Source organism: Trifolium pratense, linkage group LG7 (genome assembly GCF_020283565.1).
Source record: "Trifolium pratense cultivar HEN17-A07 linkage group LG7, ARS_RC_1.1, whole genome shotgun sequence".
In the NCBI taxonomy this organism is placed as follows: domain Eukaryota; kingdom Viridiplantae; phylum Streptophyta; class Magnoliopsida; order Fabales; family Fabaceae; genus Trifolium; species Trifolium pratense.
The window spans coordinates 53,344,915-53,369,761 of record NC_060065.1 but is presented as its reverse complement, the minus strand read 5'-3'; the positions used below and the strand labels follow the sequence as shown (position 1 = coordinate 53,369,761).

The following is a 24,847-nucleotide window of genomic DNA, read 5'->3' as shown; positions in this document are numbered from 1 at the left end:
AAGATGTGATACTCTTGCAATGGAAATAAGAAGAAAGATTAGTTAAAGATGACATATTTTTGAAATAATGAAAACAATATTTTGGCATTTTTATTGTTTTCTAAAAATGCACATAATTGTTTATTTCAAGGGTCTAATCGAATATCTCCTTGTTAACAAGTAAAGTTAACATTAATAAAATTAATATCAATTTTAAAAAATGAAAATAGAAAATACTTTCACAAAAAATAAACGGGGTTTAATCTCTTTCTTCATTTTGTGTTCATCCAAAATAATTGTTTCTTCAAGATTAAAGATATGGTAATTTGAACCGAACTCTTTGTGGACCAATCCATAATTTTGGGCTCTTTAAAAGAATCATTTTACACAGTAAATTAACAACTTTGGTACTTGTTTGTTACGATCGTTCCCCCTTCCACCAAATTTCTCTTCTCACTAAGAAAATTTTGGAAAATATTTTCCGAAATTTTTTTCAGTGTAAATGTAACTAAAAATTTCACTGAAAAAAAAAAAATTGAAAAACGTTTTTCGAAGTTTTCTAAGTGAGAAGAGAAATTTGGGGGGTAAGGAAGAGAAAATATCGTTTGTTACCATATTATATGGCCCAACCGTCCCCTATAATATGAATAGGGCCTCTTAATATCAAACTCGTCTTAATTTTTTCCCCTCATATCCCCCTCAATTGTACCTCTACATCTATAATTTGATGTCGGCAAATATACTTTTTATTATTATTATTTAATTTAATTTTGTTTTGCCTTTCTGAAAAGTTCAAAATCCAATTTCTAAGAAATGATGTTCAGCAATTTTCAATTCAATAAAAGCCAGTAAAAATAAGATATACATTTCTTTTACTGAGATGAGATGTAAGAATAACGTGGTAGTTAAGATGAATAAAGTAAAAGATTAGAGTGATAAATAAGTTAGTAGTTGACTACGATTCGATCTCTCATAACTGCGATCGGGAGGGAGTTGAAACCACATGATGTAATAACTGACCTTCGAACCAGATTAGACGGTCTAGTGGGGCGGATATTAGTGGTGAAAATTAAAAAATAAAATATGTTAGTAGTTTGATTCTCACCTTAGTAAAACTACTGTGCAAATCAATTAACTTGTATCGATATATTGTTTCTATCCTTAGTTATAAGCAAAAGTCAACTTTTCAGATTAATTGAATAATATGTATTTGATGTATAATATTTATTTTGTTATACCCATGTAAATAAACTAATTTAATTTAAAAAGAACAAATAAGATGGTTCATCAGTGACAGCAAAGGAGAAGTTGATTGGTGACAATAGAGGTGAGAGTGGCATATCTTCATTTGAGTTCTAAGTATATGAATGCAGGACACATGGTGGGCTTAGAAAGAAAAATAACATATGAGTGACTTTTATAAACATATATGCAGTTGTAATCTGCTTATATATTGTGTTTTTTATCATCTACTTTAATTACTTAATGCAAGTGCTTTATCACCAAAACAGTGGCCACATCCAGTGATTCCAACCAATATCTGGATACTGATTTATATGTATTCAATATCTTAAAAATATAAAAAAGTTATTTTCTGATATTAATTTTATTTTTTTATTTACTATTTTAATATGTTTAACAAATGTCTAAGAAGCCAGAAAAAAAAAAAAAAAACAAGTGTCTAAGAACAATTTAACATGACTCTTATGTTATATACTCATTCTGTCTCATTGTTCGATTTGAATTTTGTACAATAAATTTTAACAAGAGATGAATTATTTAAAGTAATTTGAATCATCGACGACAGCAACAGTTACCTCAGCTGCACAAATAAGAGCTATCAGATCAATCTAGTGGTTGTTAGATTGATTTGATGGTTCTCATTTGTGCAGCAGAAACAACAGCAGAGGTAATTATATATTGCCGATGATCCAAATCAATATTTTAAGTTATGATATTTAAGAAGATCACCTTAATACTTTTATTTACTGTAGACTTAATGGATTTTGCTGCAAATATTCCTCATCGTAATGGTGACTGGTGAGTGAGCTCTTGATCACAATTTGTGGTAGGGGTTCAATTATACTTTGATAAATATTCTTCACTTACAGCATATAGCATAGGATTTAGATTTCATATATATTCTGCAAATAAAGTCCCCTCAAGCTTAAAAATCTGATATATATTTTATTCAACCATCAAGGGACACAGAAGCATATAACGAGGGTATCATCTACCAAATCTGTCCTTTAGTTTCGGCCTTAAGTAATAGGTTCAATACTCATCGTCAACATTATAAATAAAAAAAATAAAAAAATATTCACTATTTAAATTTTTTTTGATAAACTATTTAGATTTTTTTAATAACTGATATATTCAATCTATAATTAAAATTAGATACAACAATTATTTAATGAATCTAAAATACGTATATTTACTTATAATTAAGATCGGAAGCAGTAATATATGACGAAGTAGTAGTAGTACATATAGTAGTAGTACAACTATACAGCCTAACGATATCAGAGAGATCATTATGAGATATGTAGTATTTTTTGTTCTTTTTTTCTTGAATTAACGAATACCATTGAAACTATACACACAAGTGCAAGATCTCGAGTTCGACCTAACAATATTATTATTTTTCAGTTGAGTTAGAATTTATGAACTATATAAGACTTTAACATGTATATAATATTTCCTTTTTTCGTTATTTCTAACCAAAACTCACACATAACTGTTAGATCTTAAGTTCGAATCCGAGTAAAGACGTTCGACCTAACAATATCATCATTGTCAGCTGAACGAGGACTACTTGTGTTCACAATTTTATTTTATTTTTTTGTAAATTCTACTATATATGATATGATCTATATATAATGTGATGCTTTTTAATAAACTTTTTATTTTATTTTTACTTAATTTGTATATATGATTACTTTAGGGAGCAGCCACAAATGTCTATGATAAGTTGTAGTATATGATATGATACACACAACAGGAAAATGACATCATAGTAACCTTTTTGTTTGTCAAATGGATGGAGGACGCGCCATGAAGGCCCATGCCATCAAAACCAATTCATTATTCACCACTTATCGCATTTGCAAAGTGCAAACCATAAATAAATCACATTGGTTGATCCTCGATACGTTTCAAATTGGAATATATCAACCACCTTATAAGTGCTTCTCTATTTTATCACTAGAAGGATCAAAGGCTGTATCAAAATTGCTTAACCACAACGTTACACTTTATATATATTTTCATAAGGGAGATATAATACATGCATTCATATACCGAAAAAATAGTATTTCTTTTCAAGTTCGAAATTGTGAATCATGGCACACGTACAAGACTTCTATAGGAAGAAACAAAAGTTTTGAAAAAATAGTATTTCCTTTAAAGAAGAGACACATGTAGAGATGTCAAAGGAGCGGGCTAAGAGCGGGGTGTTTTCGTCCATGTTTCTCATTTTAGAGAGGGGGAGTTTTGGAGTTTTTCAAGTCAAGCCCAATCGGTGTAGATATCTAAAACAAAAAATTTAATGAGACCTTAAACAAAACACAAAGCTTATAAAAACAAATTAAAAATATTACACAGTTATTTTGAGAGATTAATCAATGTACAATACATAGTTGTGTGTGGACGATGCTTTAGTATTATACTCATTCCGCCCCAAAATATAAGCAAAAAGTGGTTGACAAAAATGAACGTATTTAGTCCAAATTTTTAATTAAATACATCAAGTATCTTTGACTCATTTTTACTTATATCTTGGGACGGAGAGAGTACATTCATAATAAAACATTTTATAGGTACAATATTTAATAATCCTTTTATTTTACACTTTAATCATTTTAGAAGATTCAAATTTCTACGAGTGAGACTCAAGCATCCGTAGATTCAGGAAAAACTGTGCTTACCCATTCCCAAATTAGTAATGGCCAGCCTATTTGTGGTAAACCAATCAAACATAGAAAAACTTTTTCATACAATGCCACCACCTTAAAAGAACAATATTTGAGTCATTGTTTTCATTGAAATTTGATAAAGCCAACATTAAGTAGCATTATCTTTTCATAATTTTATATAGTATTATCGTGCCATTAGATTAATTAATATATAAATAATCTAAGCTTGTATCATTGTGTATGTGTGAGGAAATGGTTGATATATTATATAATCAATGCATCCCCTTATTTCTTTTGTTATACGTCAGGATATCCAAGTCTTACTCACATGCAAATTAAAATAATGAAGATCTTAATCTGGGACCATTATGCACTTATGAGGTAAACAGAAATTTTATAAAGTAATTATGGGAATGTTCAAATTCTTTTGCACATTATATTGTTGTCGTTACTTGGTCTTAATAATTTGTTACAAGAGTTCAAATTAAATGGGACCACTTTCCATTATCTTGTAATTACTATTCAGAAGTAAAGAAAGCTCTAAGAAGATAAAATTAAGTGCTCTACCCACAAAATGGTGGTGCTATCCACGTCCCAAACAGATCTTCTTGGCTTCATTGACATTCAATTTGAACATCAAATTTAGAGATAATTTGCATTAAAATTTAGGCTTAAATATGAAAAAGGTCCCTACAATTACGACTTGTTTTGATTTTAGTCCTTGCAAAATAAAAAGTTTGATTTTAGTCCATGCAAAATACCAAAATTTTTAAAAAGATCACTGAGGTGAATTTTTGGCTGATATGTCAAGTAATTGATGATTTGGCAGATGCTGACTAGGATTTTTGACGACGTGGAATTAACATGTCATTTTCATTTAAAAATAGAAAAACAGAAAATAACATGTCAGATTTTAAAAAAAAAATTGAAAAATAGAAATTGAAACTTAATATACTTAAAAAAATTAATATATTAGATTTAAAAATATATTAGATATAAAAAAAATTACCAGTAGAAAGAAAGAAAACACGCAAAGAAGAAAAACTTGTTCATCTTCTTCAAATCCCAGAGTTCTTCTTCGTGAGTTCTTCTACTATTTGTTTTTGTTCAACTCAATTTCGTTTTCGTAATTTCGTGTACTGTTTCGTGTAGGAATTAACGACTACGATTGAATCTGTTCTTCGTGTACGGTTTCGTGTAGGAATCGACGGCTGAGATTGCTTCTTGAGTTTGTGCGATTTACTCTGATCTTCCATCGCAACTTTGATTCATGAACCCTAATTTTTTTCCCCTTTCTTCTTTGCATTTTTCTTCTCTGCGTCTTTGCATGATTTCTTTCTTCTATTTGATAATATTTTTTTTTAAAATCTAATATATTAATTTTTTTTTGGTAGTATATTAAGTTTCTATTTATTTTTTTCAATTTTTTTTTAAATCTGACATGTTATTTTTTGTTTTTCTATTTTTAAATGAAAATGACATGTTAATTCCACGTTGTCAAAAATCGTAGTCAGCATTTGCCAAATTATCAATTAATTACTTGACATGTGAGCAAAAAATTCACCTCAAGGACCTTTTTAAAAGTTTTGGTATTTTACGGGGACTAAAATCAAACTTTTTATTTTGTAAGGGCTAAAATAAAAACAAGCTGTAATGACAGGGACTTTTTTCATATTTAAGCCTAAAATTTATCTCTAGTTTTTCAATATGGATGATCGTGATCGTGAACTCTTTTATTTTATTCAAATTATAGTTAATACGAGAATCAATACGTGGTTGGTTCAAGCGGAAAAAGATTTGGATATTTTAAACAGCAGATAGAGTCTTTGTATTGTTACGATGAATTGGTCCAAGTGATAAATATCTTAGTCTCCTTAAGTATGTAGTTAGGGGTTCGATTCCTGACTATGTATATGGAGAAAATCCGGTTGGAAGAGGAAAACTCACCTTGTGTGCCTCACAGGTTCTCCGACGGAGATTAGTCATCGCTAACGGCGGTGAAAACTTCGTACTAATATCATGGTAACAAAAAAAAAACTCTTGTATTGTTGAAAAAAAATTAATAAGATAAAAAAATTGAACTTAAATGCATATTTGATAGATTGACACCGAAGACCTCTTTGAGGCCAAGGTAGATATGTATCGGGTCATGGCGGGTCTTCACCCAGATGGAGACTGGATACGACGAGGTGCCCATATGTTTATGTTTAAAAAATTATAAGTTTGTCCTTTATGTTTAAAAAATTACAAGTTGGTTCCATATGCTACTGAAGCCAACATAAGTTCATCATTTTTGTTAAATTTTAAGTTAATTTTGTCTAACTTTCTATTAAATTTTAAGTTAATTTTATCTAAAATATGTTAATTTTGTCTAACTCCTATAAGTTGTCTGCATATGTAAATATGTTAGCTACGTGCACAATTAAATTGAAATTTCACTAAAAAAATACTTATTTAAGACTTATGTAAAACCACAATTAAATCGAAATTTCACTAAAAAAATACTTATTTAAGACTTATGTAAAACCAAACATACATGCAATAAACCAAAAAAACTGACAATTTTCATACCGATTCAAATTAAATTATTCTAGTAAAATTAAGTTTGTTTTATAATAAAAATTTTAAATAATTAATTGAGCTTCATATCAAGACAAACGTCCAAATTTAACGAGTACTAAACAAATATACTCATAAATTATTCATCAAGTAAAATTGAAATCACGCTCTTATGAAATTAATCTTCACTAGCCGTACTAAGTTTTTCTTAGGTAACTAGTGGGACTATATAATTATATTATATAGGATAGATTATATAATTATATTATAATTTTGAATGATGTCGATCGTAAGTACTGTTAGTTTTTTATAATATAATCTTATCTTTATCTTAAAAGTCTTTATACCATTACTCACCACCACAAACATATATAGTGTGTTAGTATAAACCCAGACATATGATGTAATATTCCACTTTGCATATATATATCTGCTTATCATGTTAATTGTGGTCACAAAACTGTCCACAATTTCTTATTTGTTTGTAGCATTGTCTAATCACAAATATATACAAGCAGGCCTGAATTGTGTGTATCCAATTAGAATTCTAATGAATTTCTTGTTTTCCTCCACTCAGATTCTGAATGTGACCTATCTTGGTTATTTTGTGTTACAAAAACCTTGCCTGGATTAATCACACCAAAAGTGAAAAGCATATCAGATTATGCTGATGCTGACTTATTTAATTGTATATGCATTGAATTAATGATTGATTAACAAGCGTCAAATTCCTAAAACATTTCTTTTTTCTTCTAAATTTCAACCAAATATTTACTTGAATGGCTGAATCTTTAAAAAGAAATGATATGTGAATATAAAAGTAACATGAACACCGTATTTGTAGACAGACGATGAAATTTTTTTTAATGGAAAATATGTATAAATACAAGACAGGAAATAAGAAAAGAAACAATGTCATCAAAAATATTAAAAGGGTACAAGAAGTACAAAATTCACAAAAAAGAAAACAAGGCAAAATTACCTAGAAATAACCACCCATACCGGCCCTCAACCATAACAAAGAGATAAGAAGAGGAAATCAAAAAGATGAAGGGTAAAAAAGTAGACTCACACCCCTCCAAGACTGACAAAAACCAGAATCACCACCTTACAAGACCCTAATGACTTTGACACAAAATCAGTTGCACCTTCCACTCATATAAGGAACAATGGTTTCGAGGATTTTTGGTCATATACCACTTTCAAGATAGAAGTTTCACCCTATCAACTAAGTATTCGGGAGATGAAATTTTCCCAACAAAAATTAAGTCGTTTCGGGAGTTTCATATAGACCAAATAACAACAAGCCAAACTACCAACCACCCTAGATGATCCCTCCTACCAACACCCAACCCTAGAAAAATCTCAAAGAGTCCGGAAATCCCCTTAGACAGTGTACAAACAATACCTAACCACCTAAAAATAAAATACAATATTGGAGAAGAAGAGTCATAATTCACAAACAGATGGTCTGGCGATTCTTCAGAGCACCCACAAAAAACACACAAAGTATTTCTAAGATCCCCAATCACCCTTCTCCTAAAAAGGTTTTGACGGGTCGGAATCCTCTCCTGAAGGAGTTACCACAAGAACACAATCACTTTAGAAGACACATAGGACCTCCACAGCCTAGCCAAAAGATGGCCGTTAACAACAGCAGGTACAACACCAACCAGTGTTCGCATAAGTAAAGAGTAGGCTGGTATTCCTGAGAAATTTTTCGTCGGGTCATGATTCCAGGCCCACGAATCAGGAACAATAGAGTGTCAGAAGGAGTTCAAGGAACTCGAGATCGTCCAATAACTCCTCCTCCCAAACAAAAAAGATCCTTCCTCCACTTTATCCCACACCCAGTCTCCAATCTCCAATCTCCAATCTCCGTTCACCCAGATCTCCCCTACCTGTATAAAGTTGATGTTAATTTGGTCTTTTATGTAATTTCTTAAGTCGCTTAGGTTTCGTGCAAGACTTATATCACCTCGATCGTTGCATACGGTGTCTATAAATGATGTGTTCAAACAACAGTGCTAATTAATATTTAAAATTGTACACGAAGAGCAAAGATGCGACAAAATAAACCAAACTAGGCAGAGAAATTTTAACAAATCAGCTAGCTAATTATTAAGAGGCAACAAATCAATCTTTAAATATAGGATTGTCTTGGTGATTCTTTTTATCTTCTTTTTACAGCATTTTCATGTTTTCAACTAAATTTAAGGCATGTCTCTTTAATAATAAATCATTTATGTATCAAAATAAAAATCATTTGCTAAAAGATATGCATACGATACGATGATAATCTAATTTTCTTATAATTATGAACATAGATTCATTTTAAAATTTATAATTAAATCATTATATGATTATCTAATGATTTGCGTGAAAGTACGCGAGAAACTATTTGCAAACAAAAAGTATGCAATTGAAGTGGGACTTTTCCTTCTTTAATTAGTATTGTAATATCCCCTACTATTTTTCTTTTCCTTTTTTTTTATAAAAAAACGTACCCTACTTTTTGTGTGTGGAAGGCATACACACCAACTTCATTTTTTTTATTAAAAAGAGATATCAATAAGTGGGAAATCATAGATTCGAACATCGGTCTTGCATATAAAATTTGTTAATAAACTCCCAACATTCTATTTACTGGCATAAAATTGTACAATAATTACGAATAGTGCGACAAAATCAAAGTCACTGAAATATTCATGTTTTCATATCTTCAACGTTGACGACTAAGAAATTTCATGACCAAACAAACATCGTAATAAGTTGAGATATCAAACAATATACTACACCAAAAAGACAAACAAAACAACATAATATTGAAATGATCAGGATTGTATATGAGGCAGGGTGACTGTCTTAGGTCCATAAAATAAGTTCAAAATTTGGGCCCCAAAATAATTTTTTTAGGGGACTATTATGCCCATAAAAAAAAACTATACCAAATTGTTAATTTTGTTTGTTGCTTCTTATTTTCTCTCTGTGAACATATAGTTGTATCAAATATCAATTATAAATTTTGGTACAATCATACTTGATATGATTGATAATTAATGAGTTGATATGATAATACGACGTCAGTATGAGTGATCAAATTCTCTCTACGTATGTATCTATTACTCATATCAAGTATCAAATTCTTTGTCATACTGCCTTCATACTACTTTCTCATCACTGCACGTTTGCATTTCTTTTTCGTCTCGCAATCTCGCTGCATATTATCACACACTCATCGTCTTCCTTTATTTTTTTCTCTACAAGTTTACAACTCAATAGTCATCCCAAGTTTTCTCTTATATAACATATTGATGTAAACAAAATTATTAGTGATTTTGCATGATTGCATCTAGAAATATACGTAGCAATTGTTTTGTAATACACTTATTAGTTAGAGCCCAAATTATTATTTACTTTAATTTGGATGCTAAATAAAAAGTTTATGTTTTTTTAGAATTCAAACTTTTTATAATACTTATTAGTTAAGGTCTAAATTGTAGATTCGTCTTTAGGCCATCAAAATTTTAAAAACAATTTTGAAAACGATAAAATCGTAAGAAACAAACAAACGAAAACCTAATCTATTCTCTCAGAAAAAAAACGAAAAACTTAATCTATATGAGAATTAATCACTTATTTTTAAATTAAAAAAAGAGAAACAAATGATGAAACAAGGCAATCTTGAACAAGAAAAAAATGCGTCAAAAAAAAAAAAACTTAAAATCACATCTCCTATGAATAAAGAAGAATGGATAATAAAAAACTTTGAGAGACGATAAAATTCCTTTTCTATTTAAATAAATATTAGAGAAAGGCATACATCAACTTGGAGTATTATATTAATTTAAAAACCTACCGTCCCGACATATTACGTACCACACTATTTGTAATTCCTGTTGGTGGCACCACAAACAAACTATCAAATGCTAGCTAGATAGACTTATCCAACAAAAGTTTCATGGTCGATCAACATATCTCTCCATTTAAATAAAAAGACACTACTGTGTCATATACACTGTTTATATTTATTTTTATCACTCTCAATTTTTTTTATCTTATAGTAAAATCTTATGGTAGAATATATACGTATTTATCCTCGTAAGCATAATTCAATTGATAGAGATATTGTATTTTATGTGTGGGGTCTGAGTTTAAACTCTGGATTTTCCATTTATTCAGTTCAATGTGAGTTTCTAGTCATTAAACTATTTGACCAAAATATATATTTTATAGTAATTAAAGAACACTGTATTTATTGAATCAAGAACGAGTTTGAGGATATATCCTCGTATGATGTCATTGTTAAAAAGATTTTCGATACAAATATTCGGTTAAAGCATATTCTTTTGTCATGAAGAATTCAAAAATTATCATATTGAGTTTAAGTAATTACACTAGTGAATTAAACATTATATCTTTATTCACAACTTTAAAAACACTAGATTTATAAGTTTTTTAACTTATATATAATGCTTAACATACATCTATTTTTTGTTTTAAAAAAAAAAATACTTCTATTTTTTGTTAATGTGAAACTATTACTCACATTTGAAATGGCAGCAATATTTAACATTAAAATTTTGATGTGAAATATTTCTTTCTCTTACATTATATTAAATAAATCCTTATATTTGAAAGAAAAAGATTTATTTAGCCTGTAAACCACTTCAACGATTTGTTCAAAGTTTTGTCTGCTTCCAATTTTGTCTTTTGCTTTCTGCCCTGGCCCTTGCTGAAGTTAAGGGACCCAATATTCCATCAAAATGTGCAACGATGCTTGGTTTTGTTAATTGCTTCACTAACTTATTTCCCATTTTGTCCACATTTTTTGTGTGATATTAACACAATATATAGAGGTTGGTTTAGTGGACAGTAAGCAATATGTATCCATTAGAATTAGTTGGAATTTATTATAAGTAGTTACAAGTTGGTGGGATATAATGTTGATTTAGTGATTGAAAAGAAAATGTTAAAAAATGAAGTAATAAGTTATTTGCTCTATATTTCATTACCAACATAATACTAACAATATTAACATATAAGGGGTTAACAAAAATATAGTTACAAATTAGATAAAATTACTTAATTAACTTAATTAATTGTGATCACTATATAAAACATGTATCCTATCGATTTTAATTTTAAATAATCATTCAATTTCTCAATTTACTTTTATCTTTTTTTAATAAAAAATAAATGTTACCATGTTTTTCAACATGCAGTATATCTTTCATTTGATAGTTGACTATTTTTTGTAGTAGAATTTGAACTTTACCCATCAAAAGTATAATTTAAGTTGAATTCTTTACTACTTAGCTAATACTTATTGGATAGAATAAAAACTCTTATTAGAAGTCATTTTTTTTTCATTCACAAAATACTCCCTTAATCTTGTATGTGGTATACCCCTTTTTTTCATAAAAATAAACTAAGGATGTTCATGGTCATAAAAAAATGTTGCCCCTTTTTCTGAAGTGGGTGTTCCCTTTAGGAACTTTACAAACAAACTTCATCTTGAAATCTTCAAGTTCTTTTTACATAAATAAATCTTTAAGATCAAGATACCAATAATTAATTAGAGAAATTTGTCATGACAATAAAAATAAACTATAATTAAGTGTACCAATCCAGTGTACTAATTACTTTGTTCCATCAAGTGCTCAACTCAAGAAAAACAATTATAATTAACCAGTGGGTATGGGTACAAGAAAAAATATAAACTTTAGCTAGAAAGGAAAAGCTAAGTGAGGACTTAGAACAAGTAATAGTCCTCTACATTATTTTTCAATCTTCATTATTATATTAAAAAAAAAAACATATAAGAGAACTTTTTCATAATTCCCTCTCCTAAAAAATTATCCTCTCACCCCTTCACTTCCTCCATAGCTGTTCCCTCCCCTCTACTCTTCACTTAACTCCCAAACAAGAGTATTTAACATTGTGTATACAAAACAAATCATTTTCACAAATTTTTAAAGTAAAAATAACATCTTAGTCTTTAAACTAAAGAATGTTATAAGAGGACGTTGAATTTAGTATGGAGAACCACCGTTCGATCTCACAACTGCGATCGAAAATTGGCTGGAACCACTTTATGCCAAAAATGACCCCCCAAATTAAATTAGGCGGTTCAATGAACCGAATGCTGGTGGTGGTGAAAACAAAAAAAAATTATCATTTCACAAATTTAAGAAACAACATTATTTCAAACCCTTACAATATTAAGAATAAAAATTTCAATTTATTCCACAAATAAAACATAAAAGTTACATAGACAATTGATCAACTACTCTGATTATATATATTTCCCGTAAAAAAAAAGATTATATATATTTCCATGTAATGTAATGCAATGTAAATATAATGGATGTCATTGTCTTCAAGAATTTTCTCATAGCAATTGATTGAATGAGCATGCGGAACCACTTGTACGGTTGATATGCAAAGTCACTTATTATAATTTTTTTTTATATAAAAAACAAATATTTAAGACAGTGGCAACCACATATATAAATACTACCACTACCCACATAGATTCCATAAGTAAAATCAAGCACAAAAATAAAAAGAAGAAAAATTTTCAACTTCAAGAACTTCTTTACTTTGGTGGGAAAAAAATGGTGCAATCTGATGAAGTACGAAAAGGACCATGGACAGAACAAGAAGACTTCAAATTGGTGTCATTTGTTGGATTATTTGGAGACAGAAGATGGGACTTTATTGCTAAGGTATCAGGTTTGAAGGTGGCGGGAGACAGTAACATATAGGTAATGCTTATCTTGGACATGTTTGATTATGTAATAAGCAACCTTTTAAGTTTAACCACCTTAATTTTTTTGTAGGATTGAATAGAACTGGTAAGAGTTGTAGGTTAAGATGGGTTAATTATCTTCATCCTGGTCTTAAACGTGGTAAAATGACTCCTCATGAAGAACGTCTTGTCCTTGAACTTCAATCCAAATGGGGAAATAGGTAATTTGTTTGAATTATTATGTATATGTTTACTTAATTTCTTCCTACATGATTTTTTGTCATAATAGCATATCCAACTAAAAAAATGTTGGATATTTACAAGGAAAATTAGTGCGAGAACAATTGTATGTAACTTTTGAAATACGTATAGCTCAGCTTTACAAAATTGACTTGAATGACTCAGAGTCTTAAGAATATCATCTCTTTTCAACGTGAAATATGTGTTTTTCTTTTCACTACACCACTAGTTTGCTGCCTGGATGATCTATCCAGCGGTGATATATAGATAGACTCTGATATTATCTTAAGTTTTAAGATTAAGTTTAACTCGATTAGAAAACTGATTTGTAAGGTGATAGATTTTTTTTATGAACAATTTTTTTATCTCCTTTTATACTTTGGAGGCTAAGTTAGATCATTTGAGACATATAGGTGGTCAAGAATTGCTCGAAAGTTACCAGGACGAACAGATAACGAGATTAAGAATTACTGGAGAACTCACATGAGGAAGAAGGCTCAGGACAAAAAGAAGGGATCATCAGTTCCATCAACAGAACACCATGCAATGAATTCTCAAGCTTCCAAAGAAGCAGGGGAAGAAATTAGTTTTTATGACACAGGAGGATCAACAATATCAAACCAAAAAAAACAAATTAAACAAGTAGGAGAAGAACATGAACAAGAAATTTCAATGGATGATATATGGAAAGATATTGATCTGTCAGAAGAGAACAGTCTGCATAATGAAGATACAGGCTGCAATAATAATAATAATAACATATCTTATTTACCAAAGACTTCTCAATCATGGGAGTATAATTCCACAGACTCACTATGGGTGATGGATGCAGAAAGTATGTTATTCCCTGAGGTTCCTATGATTGATGACCCTTATTTTTCTTGCTATACTAATTAGGATTCTTTTTTCCAAAATCAATATTTTGTTTTGTTTGTTTGTTTGTTCATATCATCATGATGTGTGTCACTGCCACTTGTTTTAATTTAGTCTAAATTAATTAACCTTTGTATAGCATTTACAGCCTTTTAGCTTTTGTAATGGTTCTCTTTAGTGTGAACCAGCTGTAATAATCCCTAAGCAAGGATAACCTCTAGTATTGTCAATGTTTTAGTGCTTTTTTTACTTTCAGAAAACATCCAATAAGATAGGGAGTTGGTATGTTCGGAATGAATGTAAAATATTAAGTGCATGTACTTTACATTATAAAGCTTTAATCTCATTTACACATCTACTAATACAGCTGTTTTGTTCTTCATAGTATATTTAGTTAGTTTATTAGCAGCAGCTGCTAGCAAATCAATGCACAACTTACATATCAATCAGATATGTGACCAAATTGGACATTCACTAACATATAAAGGTGAAAGCAACTTGGCCTTTAGTCCCTCTTTTGTACACAAAACAAACAGAAAAAGTGAAAGCAACTTTTTTCTTTATCTTTTTGTTTTATCAATGTAAAAAAAGTTGAAATAATAATCTTACACTCCAAACTCCTAAAACATCGGCTAGAAGAGAACTAGACAGAGTATGGGGAACAAAGGTTTCAAATCTGCATTCAAGTATCTATGTTGGTGCCAAACATGACAAGCTAATTGAAATATATTAAAAAAATATAAGATAACAAGTTGTGCCGTCATCCTTTTTTAATTGGCAAAACTAATCCTCTTAAAAACAACATTCATACGATGTGTGCCGATCTAAAAGATAATCGGATGTGATATAATATGTCAGGTGATAGGTGCAGAAGAATGGATATAGAGAACACATTCTTCTATTAATTGGAGAGTAATAGAGAAACGATCGTTTTTTGGTCACGGTGACCAAACCGTGGCCTAAACTTTAGGGCATTGTTTTTTGGATTTGGACCACACTTTTTGATTGTTGTCTATAGTTACATGTTGTAGGGAATTTTGCGATAATATTTGCAAATGAGGTCGTTAAAATCATTAAATGTTGTGGAATTATCTCAATCCACTTGGCACAATCATCGGCAAATAAGATTAAAGTGCGGATGAAAATAAAAAATATCAAACAGTCGGTATGCAAGTCACTTGAAACTCACGAGAGACATGTTAAAAGCCTCTAAAATCGTTGTGGGAAGACTATCCTATAATCAAATGTAAACTTTATAAACTAAACATGAGAAAATAAATGAAAACACAAAAGATAAAGAATCGTCTGAGAATAGCAAAAACGAGATAAACAAACACAAGTCCCCATTTATTGATTGACTTGTGTCAATTAATTTATATTATATTGATTTTATATAAAAAAGGACCACAGACGTGGTCATGGTCAGGAACCACCTCTGAAGGCATTCCGACTTCAAAGCTTGGGAACATTTTTCTCCCTCATTAATCGCGTTTAATGTTCTTAGAAACTATTAAGAAGTCCCATATCAAATGTGAATGTGTTTGGACAAGTGTTTATAAGAGACAATTCTCACCTTACAACCAGTTTTGTAAGGATGAGTTAGGCCTAATACTCAATTTTAACATAGTATCAGAGTCTTTTCAAGATCCATTGGACTACTTGAATTCAATAATGCCAAAAAGATAATTTTTGCTTACAAAACGGGGACGGAGGAACGGACGGGGTACATTAAATGTTAGAGATATAATAATTTTTAGTACTTGTGAGTGTTTCCAATAATGTCTCATATTTTTATGCACATGTACTCGCGTGTTTCCAATAATGTCTCATATTTTTATGCACACGTGCGTAAAGAAGAAAAGAAAAACAATACAAAAAAATAGATGAAAACAAGTGAGAAAAAAAAAACAAATAAGTAATTATATTTTGATAAAGTAATATAATATTGCAACATTTTATGTGGTTATTTAAATATAATAAGTTTTTTTTGGTAGATAGACGAAATTCAACCTAACAATACCTGTTGACCTAAGATTTGTGGATATTTAAATATAATAAGTTATTCGAGAAATAATAGATACATAAATATTGTAAAAAAAAATACATATATAATAGCGGTTTCATAAAAATAAAATAAAATAATATGGGTTAAAATATATAATCCTTTTGTATTTCAATGATATATAATATTCAATTTCACATGACCTGCATGACTCAAAGAGTCATATTTAATACGTGAAAAAATAAAATAAAATAAAAAATGAGAGGGATATTTTTTACGAGATATACTGATGGACATAGTTGTTGTGTTAGTTGTTATTTAAATGACTTTAGTCATATCTAACTAATGAGAATGAAAAAAAAAATTAAATATGAATTATCTAATATTTAAAACTTATTTTTGATTTAAAATTTATAATATATTAATTTTGTCATGTTTTTTTAATTAATATTTATAACACTTAAATTTCTAAATTAAAAATAAAATTATGAATTTCAATCTACGTTCATTGAATCTATGTTTCGATTCCACTTTTGCAAAATGAGGGGACTTAAAAATTAGACTCTCACAACTTATTCTCTCCATTTAGTGGACACTTCTATATGAATGACGAGGTTCTCATTTGGTTGTTCCCAATTCGATTTGGAAACACTTTTAATCGATAGTTCCTTGCCACATTCATTTTAAGAACTTCAACAATTTTCAACTCCAATAGTATAACCCTTTCAACTTGTCTCCCCTCACTTTTAAATCTTAAGCCTTCACTTTCTCTTTTAATTTTATAACCAACCACTCTTTGTGTAAGAAGTTATCCTTACATTTGGCAAACACTTGTAACAACTCCAATAACAGTGGATGCTCTTAGGGTTATATGATGGTGGATGAGTGAGGAGGAAGAAGTGCCTAACAATTTAATATCATCTTACTGATTGACTAAGTATACAAAGTCAATTTCAAATGATCATGTGACTACGTGAATTTAGTTTGTTTCATCATTATTTTCCAGAAAATATTGTGGAACTTTAAAAACACGTCTGGTTAATATTTGTTGACTCGAGTAAAAAGGTAGAGTCCAAGTCCAAAACAACAGAAATCTCATGATGAAAACATGTTAATCTTATGATTCAGAACTGTATAGTATGAACTTATAAAAGCACATTTAAGTAAAAACCAAATTTGGATAAAGGAACATGAAGAGAGTATGTAAAATATCTCCCTTCTGTTATTTCAATTTGTAAATCTAAAGCGAGCAAAGCTCTCTTTTTACATGTAATTCGGCATACAAAGCCAGAGTCATTCTTCACTTCATAAATCACCTGGAAAACAGAGGAAGAACATGGTATTCAATTAACAGAATCCAGAAATTTGTATGACAGTGATAATTAGATAATCTCAAGCTTACAAAAAAAGTTGATACATTGAAAAATCATAAGCCAAAAGAGAGAGCTAAAGAACCATTTGAAGATATATTACCAGTCCCTCGATTGAAGTGGTTATAATTATCAAGCAAACCCAATTTCAAGCAAAACAATATAACACCCAACATTGGTTACTACATTATCATCTGATCATTGTAAATGCAAATTGGTTCTAAAGTATCCATGAAATCAAAAAAGTTTCATATTTGGTTTTTGCATGAACAATGCAGAGACAATAAATTATTAACAAACAAACTGTGCATAAAACACATTGATCTATCAACATGAGAGTTTCATAATCAACTCACAATATAAGATCCAATTGATCATCAAGTTTACGTGCCCCACATTTCTAGTCTATCACTAAGGACATAAATAGGACAAGAGCTGAATTTCTACAAACATCGAGGAGCCTACAGATGTACAACTAAGATGAACATTAAGAGAGCGTTCAATTGCTATCATTTTATGATCAATAACGAAGTATGAAATGATGAAACAATATAACAAAGTTAACTGAGCAAAAGTCATGTTTACAAGGACCAAAATATCAAATTATTTCAGTCCTGCTCCTCTCCTCTTTAGGAACAAAAACTGAAGTATTGTATAGTTCTACGCTTCTACTATATTTTTTTTGTCTTAACCCACGGTTCCTAAGAAAAGAGCCCTAGTAATCCAGATTTCAGCCAAGGAGGTAAACAAAACTATAATAATCTAAATATATTACTTATGATGAGTTATTATTGGACGACAGTGTAAAACTATTCTACACGGCTAATCTCGAAAATACAAAACATAGCAAAAAAGCTAAATAATCGAATTCTAGCCACAAAGAACAAACAAAGTTCTTCCTTAAGGTCTCAGGTTCAATTATCTCTGGTGTCAATTTAGCTTCTTCAAAAAAGCACAAGATCCACATTACACACCAATGAGTTAAAATTTCAATTTTCACCAGTTGGAAGCACAAGATACACATTAACATCAAATAGAACACAACCAACAAAAAAGCTAGGGTTTGGTAATTGAAGAATTACCTGTTGTGCGCTTTAACAAAATTTGAGTTTTTGGCATCCTCCTCTGCCATCATGCAATAAAATGAAAATCAGATTCAGATCAAAATTCATAGCTCAGAAACAAACCAACGACAAAACAACAACAAAATTGAAAATTGGGGAAAATAACGAAATGATTTACCAGTGAGACCAAGTGAAAACTTGGTAATCAAAGTTCCGGTGACAGCGAATCCAACCAAGAAAGGCCAATTCCTCTTCCATTCACGCTTGAAGAAAACAGGCCATGGATCGAATTTCCTCATCTTTCTCTGTTTCTACGCTTTCTCTTCTGCAATGAAGATCCTAATAGCGTTTTTTTTTCTTCATCGCTGTTTATCAATGGCGGGTTTTGTTTTTTTGCTCAAAAGCTTAGTGGGCTCAAAAATCATTTGGGCCTGATCTGTGGTCCATAGTAGGCCACATTATGGGGGAAATTACTATTTGTACTACCTTTTTCTAACAGAAAAGTTTTGAAAATATTTTATGAGTTGGAGTAAGTTTAGTTTTACAAATGAATTTAGCTCATATAAGTAGATATGATTTACATTTATCTCATGAGAACAATATAAAGTAATCTTATCTAATAATAATAAATGAGTATTGCAACACTCTAAGTTGGATAGAATCATGAGTGGTAAAATTAATTTTATAAGTTTAGGGTTAAATATGTTTTTGGTCCTTATAATTAAGTGTTGTTGATGTGAATTTATGAAATCAAAGAAAACCTTCAAGACTGGAAATGCATTTGATAATTTTAGAATAACAGCCTTCACAATGCATGTCGACTTTCAAAACAACTTTTCTTATGTGACATTAGATGACTGTTAGTGAATAAATGAGAGTACAAATGAAGTTTTTAATTGATTAATTAAAACCAGAGAGGATCAAACAATCAGAAGCAAATTTATTGGTTAAGAATTTCATTTTTAACTTTCATCATACTTCCAAATAATCAGGACCAACCACATATCTAACTACTTTACATTCACCAGTTTTTTGCTTATACAAGCTAGGCATTCGGTAAAAGTCATAACTTTTATATATATTTTTTCTTTTCTAATTATATTTGTCATCACTTTTCTCCTATTCTTAGTCTATTAGAGAGAGGTGATTTAAAATTTTAAGGTCAATTTTAGTTTGAAATCAGCCATCCATATTGTTTTTTCTTTTTCGTCTAGTTAAGTAAATGTAATTTTACATATTTGTTTGTTTATATTTTCCGTTTTGGCACAATGTATTTTATTTTTCTGTCTTTCTACCGTGTACTTTTTTCATATTTGTGTTGTGTTCATTTATTTCAAGTTGAAAAATTAGTTTGAATTTAATGAAACTTAAACCCAATAACTTTAGTACTATCAATGGCTCATCGTTATAGAATCCATCTGGATCTTCTAGAAAGTGATAACTCCTTCACTTTATTTCATTCATTTTACCCTAAGATTCCATTGATAAATCCCAAAAAAAAAAAAAAAAATAGATTCCATTGATAAAGCACTTAGACCAATTAAGTGCCTAAAATATTATTTTACAAACAAAAAGTGCAAAACACTCATTTGGCCATTGCAATTGGAGTAAGTTTGTTCTTGTTCCTCCTACTCTTCTTATTCACACTCACACGGTCTTTTTTCTTTTTTTAACTGCAATTTTCAGCCGTTCAAAAGGGCTTCGGTTTTTCAGCCATAGTAAAATATGCTTCTATTAAAGTCTGAAAGTAATAATATTTATTGATGAAAAAACCTATGGGAGGCATGCCCATTAATCTCACAATATCATGGAGAACAATCATTTTTTTTTTACAAGAGAACAATCAGTCTTAATATGTAGTATTTGCCATTTGATTTTGCGGTGAGAAATATTTATTTTAAGTGAATTGATTCTATAAAATTGATTATGTATAAATATGAGTTAAAGAGAAATTAATTTTATATTCAAATTCATTTATGTAAAAGTGAGTTAAGTATTTCTAAAAAAAAAATTGAACAGTATATTTGAGTATAAAAAGAAAATTCTAAAATCAAAAGCTTCAGTTTATAATTTCAAATTAGAATGTAATGAAAAAAAAAAAACTTAAAAACAATGGGGGAGAGCTTATCTCTATAAGCAGACATAGGTACCTACATACATACTTTAGAAACAAAAATAATTAAAATACATGCATACAATCCATTTACCTCTTACTATCTTCATACATTTTACGACCTAAGCATTAGAGTATTTGCACATACTTTCACTTACGAATCATAGACAATTTCCACAATTGAAAATAGAGATAAAAATAGGACGGATAGATCATAAGGGATTCAACCTATCATCATCATCATCATCATCATCATCATCATCATCATCATCATCATCATATATTAAGCTAGGTTAAACTTTTTAAAATAGATTAGGTTAGGTTTTCTAAAAGTATACTATTTAGCTATAAAATAAAAATAAATTAGACTATTTCCAATTTATTATGTCGACCTATTTAAATAAACATGAAAAAAAAAATATTAACATTTTTTACTACTCCAATTTTAATTATAAGCAAAAAATTGTTTTTTAGATTCATTAGTTAACCGATCTATCGGATTTATATTTCAAAAGACAGCCTTTACAAAAGATTTTATTTGACAACCTCTAAGCCATTTCCGTCTGAATAAAATGCTTTTGCTAAGATGATACCAATATCTTGTTTCTTTTAAATAAAAAAATTAGAATGTGTCACTTACAAATCCATTAATGAGTCAATGATAGTTGAACGGAATAGTTAATAAGAGAAATATTTCTAATTTAAGAGCCAAACAAAATTAAACAAAAAAAAGTTGAAGATAGCAACATGATTACATGTCCTTTTAGGGATATTTTCCGTTTTGACCAAAGCTAAGAAAGGAACTATTTGTTGTTTAGTGGCTAAATTACTTTGATAAGAGGGAACATAAGCACATATTAAAATCTTATTCCATTTTTCTGCCGTCAAACACCTAATCATTCACCGACTGTGCTGTCCAAATTGTGAACCTTTCATGCCAATTAAGTGCTTTTGTTCCGGTTGAGTCAAATTAACCAAACTCCAACTACCTTTTTGCACACTTTATAAATATGGTCAAATAAATGTTAGTAGTAGCTTTTGGCAAAGACTTTGACTGTTAATTATAAAGTGTTAATCCATTACTAGCTAATCAAATTACTCTTATTAGTTATTAGGATCCTATGTTAAAGTATTAGTAACATTTGAGATGGATGTTTTTTACTAATACTACTACTATAAGAGACCATTTGTTAATGATTGGGTAGTGGCATCATCACATCTATTATCTATACATAGAATAACTGTCTCTAGTATGCTGCGCGCACCAATGTCTTGTAGGAGCAAGAAAATATTCTTCTTTTGGCTTAATATACTACTCCCTCCGTTAACAAAAATAGCTACTTGAAAAAATATGTTGCGCGTAGCCAGTTGGTTCAGTAGTGATTTGTGCTGAACTTGGTAAGGAGTACCACAGTTCGATCCCCGCAACTGCGATCGAGAGGGGTTGTAACTACTTGATGTCAGAACTGACTTCCGGACCAGATTAAACATGTGGTGAAAGCCAAAAAAAAAATATGTTGCGCGCACTCGTCACTTATTTACATTAAGAGTGAAATTTTTAGTCATGCTTGTTCCATTTTAAATGACATAGTTTGACCAAATACATTATTCACGTATCTCGTTTTGACGGTATTTTTCTAAAAATTAATAAAAACAAATATTAACATATAAAATGTTAGATTTGTTTTTACGAGTATCAATTTTTTTATATTTTTAGTAATGCACAACTAAAGATATTAATGATCAAAACAAATATCAATGGTGTCATTAATTTTGAGAATAGGATTTCCTATAGTTACTGCAGGATGCAGTAACGGATCTCAGCGATCTGATCTAAAATCGGTGTGAAACACCAAAACCATCTGATCTTAAATGAGTGGCTTAGATTTAAGATTGTGTGAAACTGTACATTTTGTGACGGAGTATATTTGATAAAAAAGATAAAAAGAAAAGTATTGTATGATTAGGACAAAGTTAATCTCAATGGATACAATAAAAACCAGTCGGCTTACTCCTTAGGCCACCATAGGTTTGCACTAAATTATAGTTGAAATGATAAGTAAGCCACATGGATTAATAACATGTACCTTGCCTTACCGGCTGCTTCATTCCCAATTTTGTATATTACGTAATTAATTAAGGTAGACATCTTGTTGGGTAGTTGATTTTTTTTTCTTTCGCTACCAGTTTAATCTAGTTCGGGAGACAGTTCTGATATCAAATAGTTTCAGTTCCCTTCCGATCGCAATTGCGGGGATCGAACCGTGATCCTCCCGGGTAGTTGCATATTCTAATGGTGTGAATTTTATATCTCATATTGCTACATCATCACTTAAAAATTAATAGTGTTGTTAATATGGGAATAAGTAGCCCTTTGGGATACTGACAAAACAGAAGACTCAAGATTGTTATGCTAGCACATGTAATCACGCACAATGCATGTGATGAGCCGCAAGAATGCTAGATGCGCTGCATTGATATTTATATAAGTAATTTTCTTAGTTTTAATTTATGCAATTAAGCAAATTTGTCTTATGTATGTAAACTTTATTATGGAATTAACAATTGGAAAGGGAGAAGAGAATGATGAGAGACAATGAGAATCGAACTATGGTTATTCATGATGTAAGTGATTAGCCTCTTCCATTAGATATATTCATGGGATTTTTTATTTATGAACAAATAAATACTTAATTTCATAATATTTTTGTAATAAGATAAAGTCATTATTAAAATAATAATGATATAAATAGAATTTCACATCATAATTTAAAATGACCTACATTTTAAAAGGAAGACACCCTGAACCCGGGAAATCGTCGAAAAATAGTTCGTTCGAAAAATAAGACCCCTTTTTTTTGGCGTGGAGAAAATAAGATCTTTGGAACACGTTTAAATGCTTTCAAGGAAGCATGTAAAATACCTCAGGCTTAAATCTTCGTTCACTTAAAAAAAATTCTTGGTAAATGACCTTCTACATATGTGCCCTCCAAAATGCTCTTAAGGCAACATGCCTCAAGACGAAGCCATATACAGATATACTACTACCTCTACTTGATGCTCATACTCTACTCTTCCCACTCACCGCCCTCCACTAACATGCCTTAAAATTGGAGGGCCAAAATAATTATTTTAGGGATATATTATATATGCCAAAAAAATAAATCCCTAAGTTCTTAGGTGTTAAAAATAATATGCTAAAATATCTTCTTCAAACTAAAAATTCTTAGATTTTAAATTTAAATATATTTTAGATTTGTATTTAAAATAAGATATCATTAAAAATTATTATTTATATTTTTGTTTAGAATTTTTAGGATTTATTTCTTATTTAAAAATATGATTTAGAAATATATTTACTACAATTTAAGAATAATTCTTTTTTATATAGTTAAGAATAATTATTTATATCGTTAGAAATAATTTAAAGATACGATTTTAGGAATTACGTATTGTATTATTTATATCGTTAGGAATTTATCAAAGAATATATATATATTGAGACTACTTATTCCCATTTGAACAAAAATATCAGAGAGTATCAGTATCAAGTACGTATCGGACACGATACTTCATCATTTTTAGAGTATTGAAACTTCATAGTGTAACCAATAAATAATTGTACATATATCACTATATTTTTGTCAAGTTATTTAGTGACCATAATTTCATTTAATTGAGTCATAATTTTAGATTAATTAGCAATTGACCTATGTTCACAATTTTTAATTTTTTTGTATATATATGAAAAAGAAAAGTAATAGTAGTATTTCTACCCAAAAAAAAAATGTAATAGTAGTACATCTAGTATATCACATAAAAGTGCGATTTTTTTTTTGGGGTAAGAGAAATTGTGGGATTTACAAATCATTATTTTGATCATATGAACAAATAGAATAAGGAAACTCCAATTTTTTCTCAACATGGTTTTGGCATATTTTTATATTTTCATTAATAATATAGGTCAAGGTTCTTTTTA

General features: G+C 29.7%; 1 protein-coding gene and 1 pseudogene across 2 annotated transcripts; one reads left to right on the top strand and one right to left on the bottom strand.

The window, feature by feature from the left end:
- Nucleotides 1-12,987: 12,987 nt before the first annotated feature.
- On the top strand, nucleotides 12,988-14,681 carry LOC123899108 (annotated as a pseudogene).
- Nucleotides 14,682-17,416: 2,735 nt separating this feature from the next.
- Nucleotides 17,417-19,110, bottom strand: LOC123898090. Of its 2 annotated transcripts, XR_006805211.1 has the most exons (3): nucleotides 18,934-19,030; nucleotides 18,774-18,816; nucleotides 17,417-17,637 (listed from the first exon to the last, which is right to left on the bottom strand). XR_006805211.1 is itself a non-coding variant. In XM_045948955.1 (2 exons), the coding sequence occupies exons 1-2, from the start codon at nucleotides 19,052-19,054 to the stop codon at nucleotides 18,770-18,772; spliced, it is 168 nt and encodes a 55-aa protein (XP_045804911.1). In that variant the 5' UTR covers nucleotides 19,055-19,110. The 2 variants fall into 2 exon arrangements, 1 of the variants encoding a protein (XP_045804911.1); XM_045948955.1 differs by lacking the exon at nucleotides 17,417-17,637 and having other exon boundaries at nucleotides 18,770-18,816; nucleotides 18,934-19,110.
- Nucleotides 19,111-24,847: the final 5,737 nt, after the last annotated feature.

Bases quoted from the DNA above. Each gene is read 5' to 3' on its own strand.
- LOC123898090 (XM_045948955.1), bottom strand. From the start codon at position 19,054: ATGAGGAAATTCGATCCATGGCCTGTTTTCTTCAAGCGTGAATGGAAG. The intron at 18,817-18,933 runs GTAAATCATTTC...GCATGATGGCAG, and splicing joins GTTTTCACTTGGTCTCACTG to AGGAGGATGCCAAAAACTCA.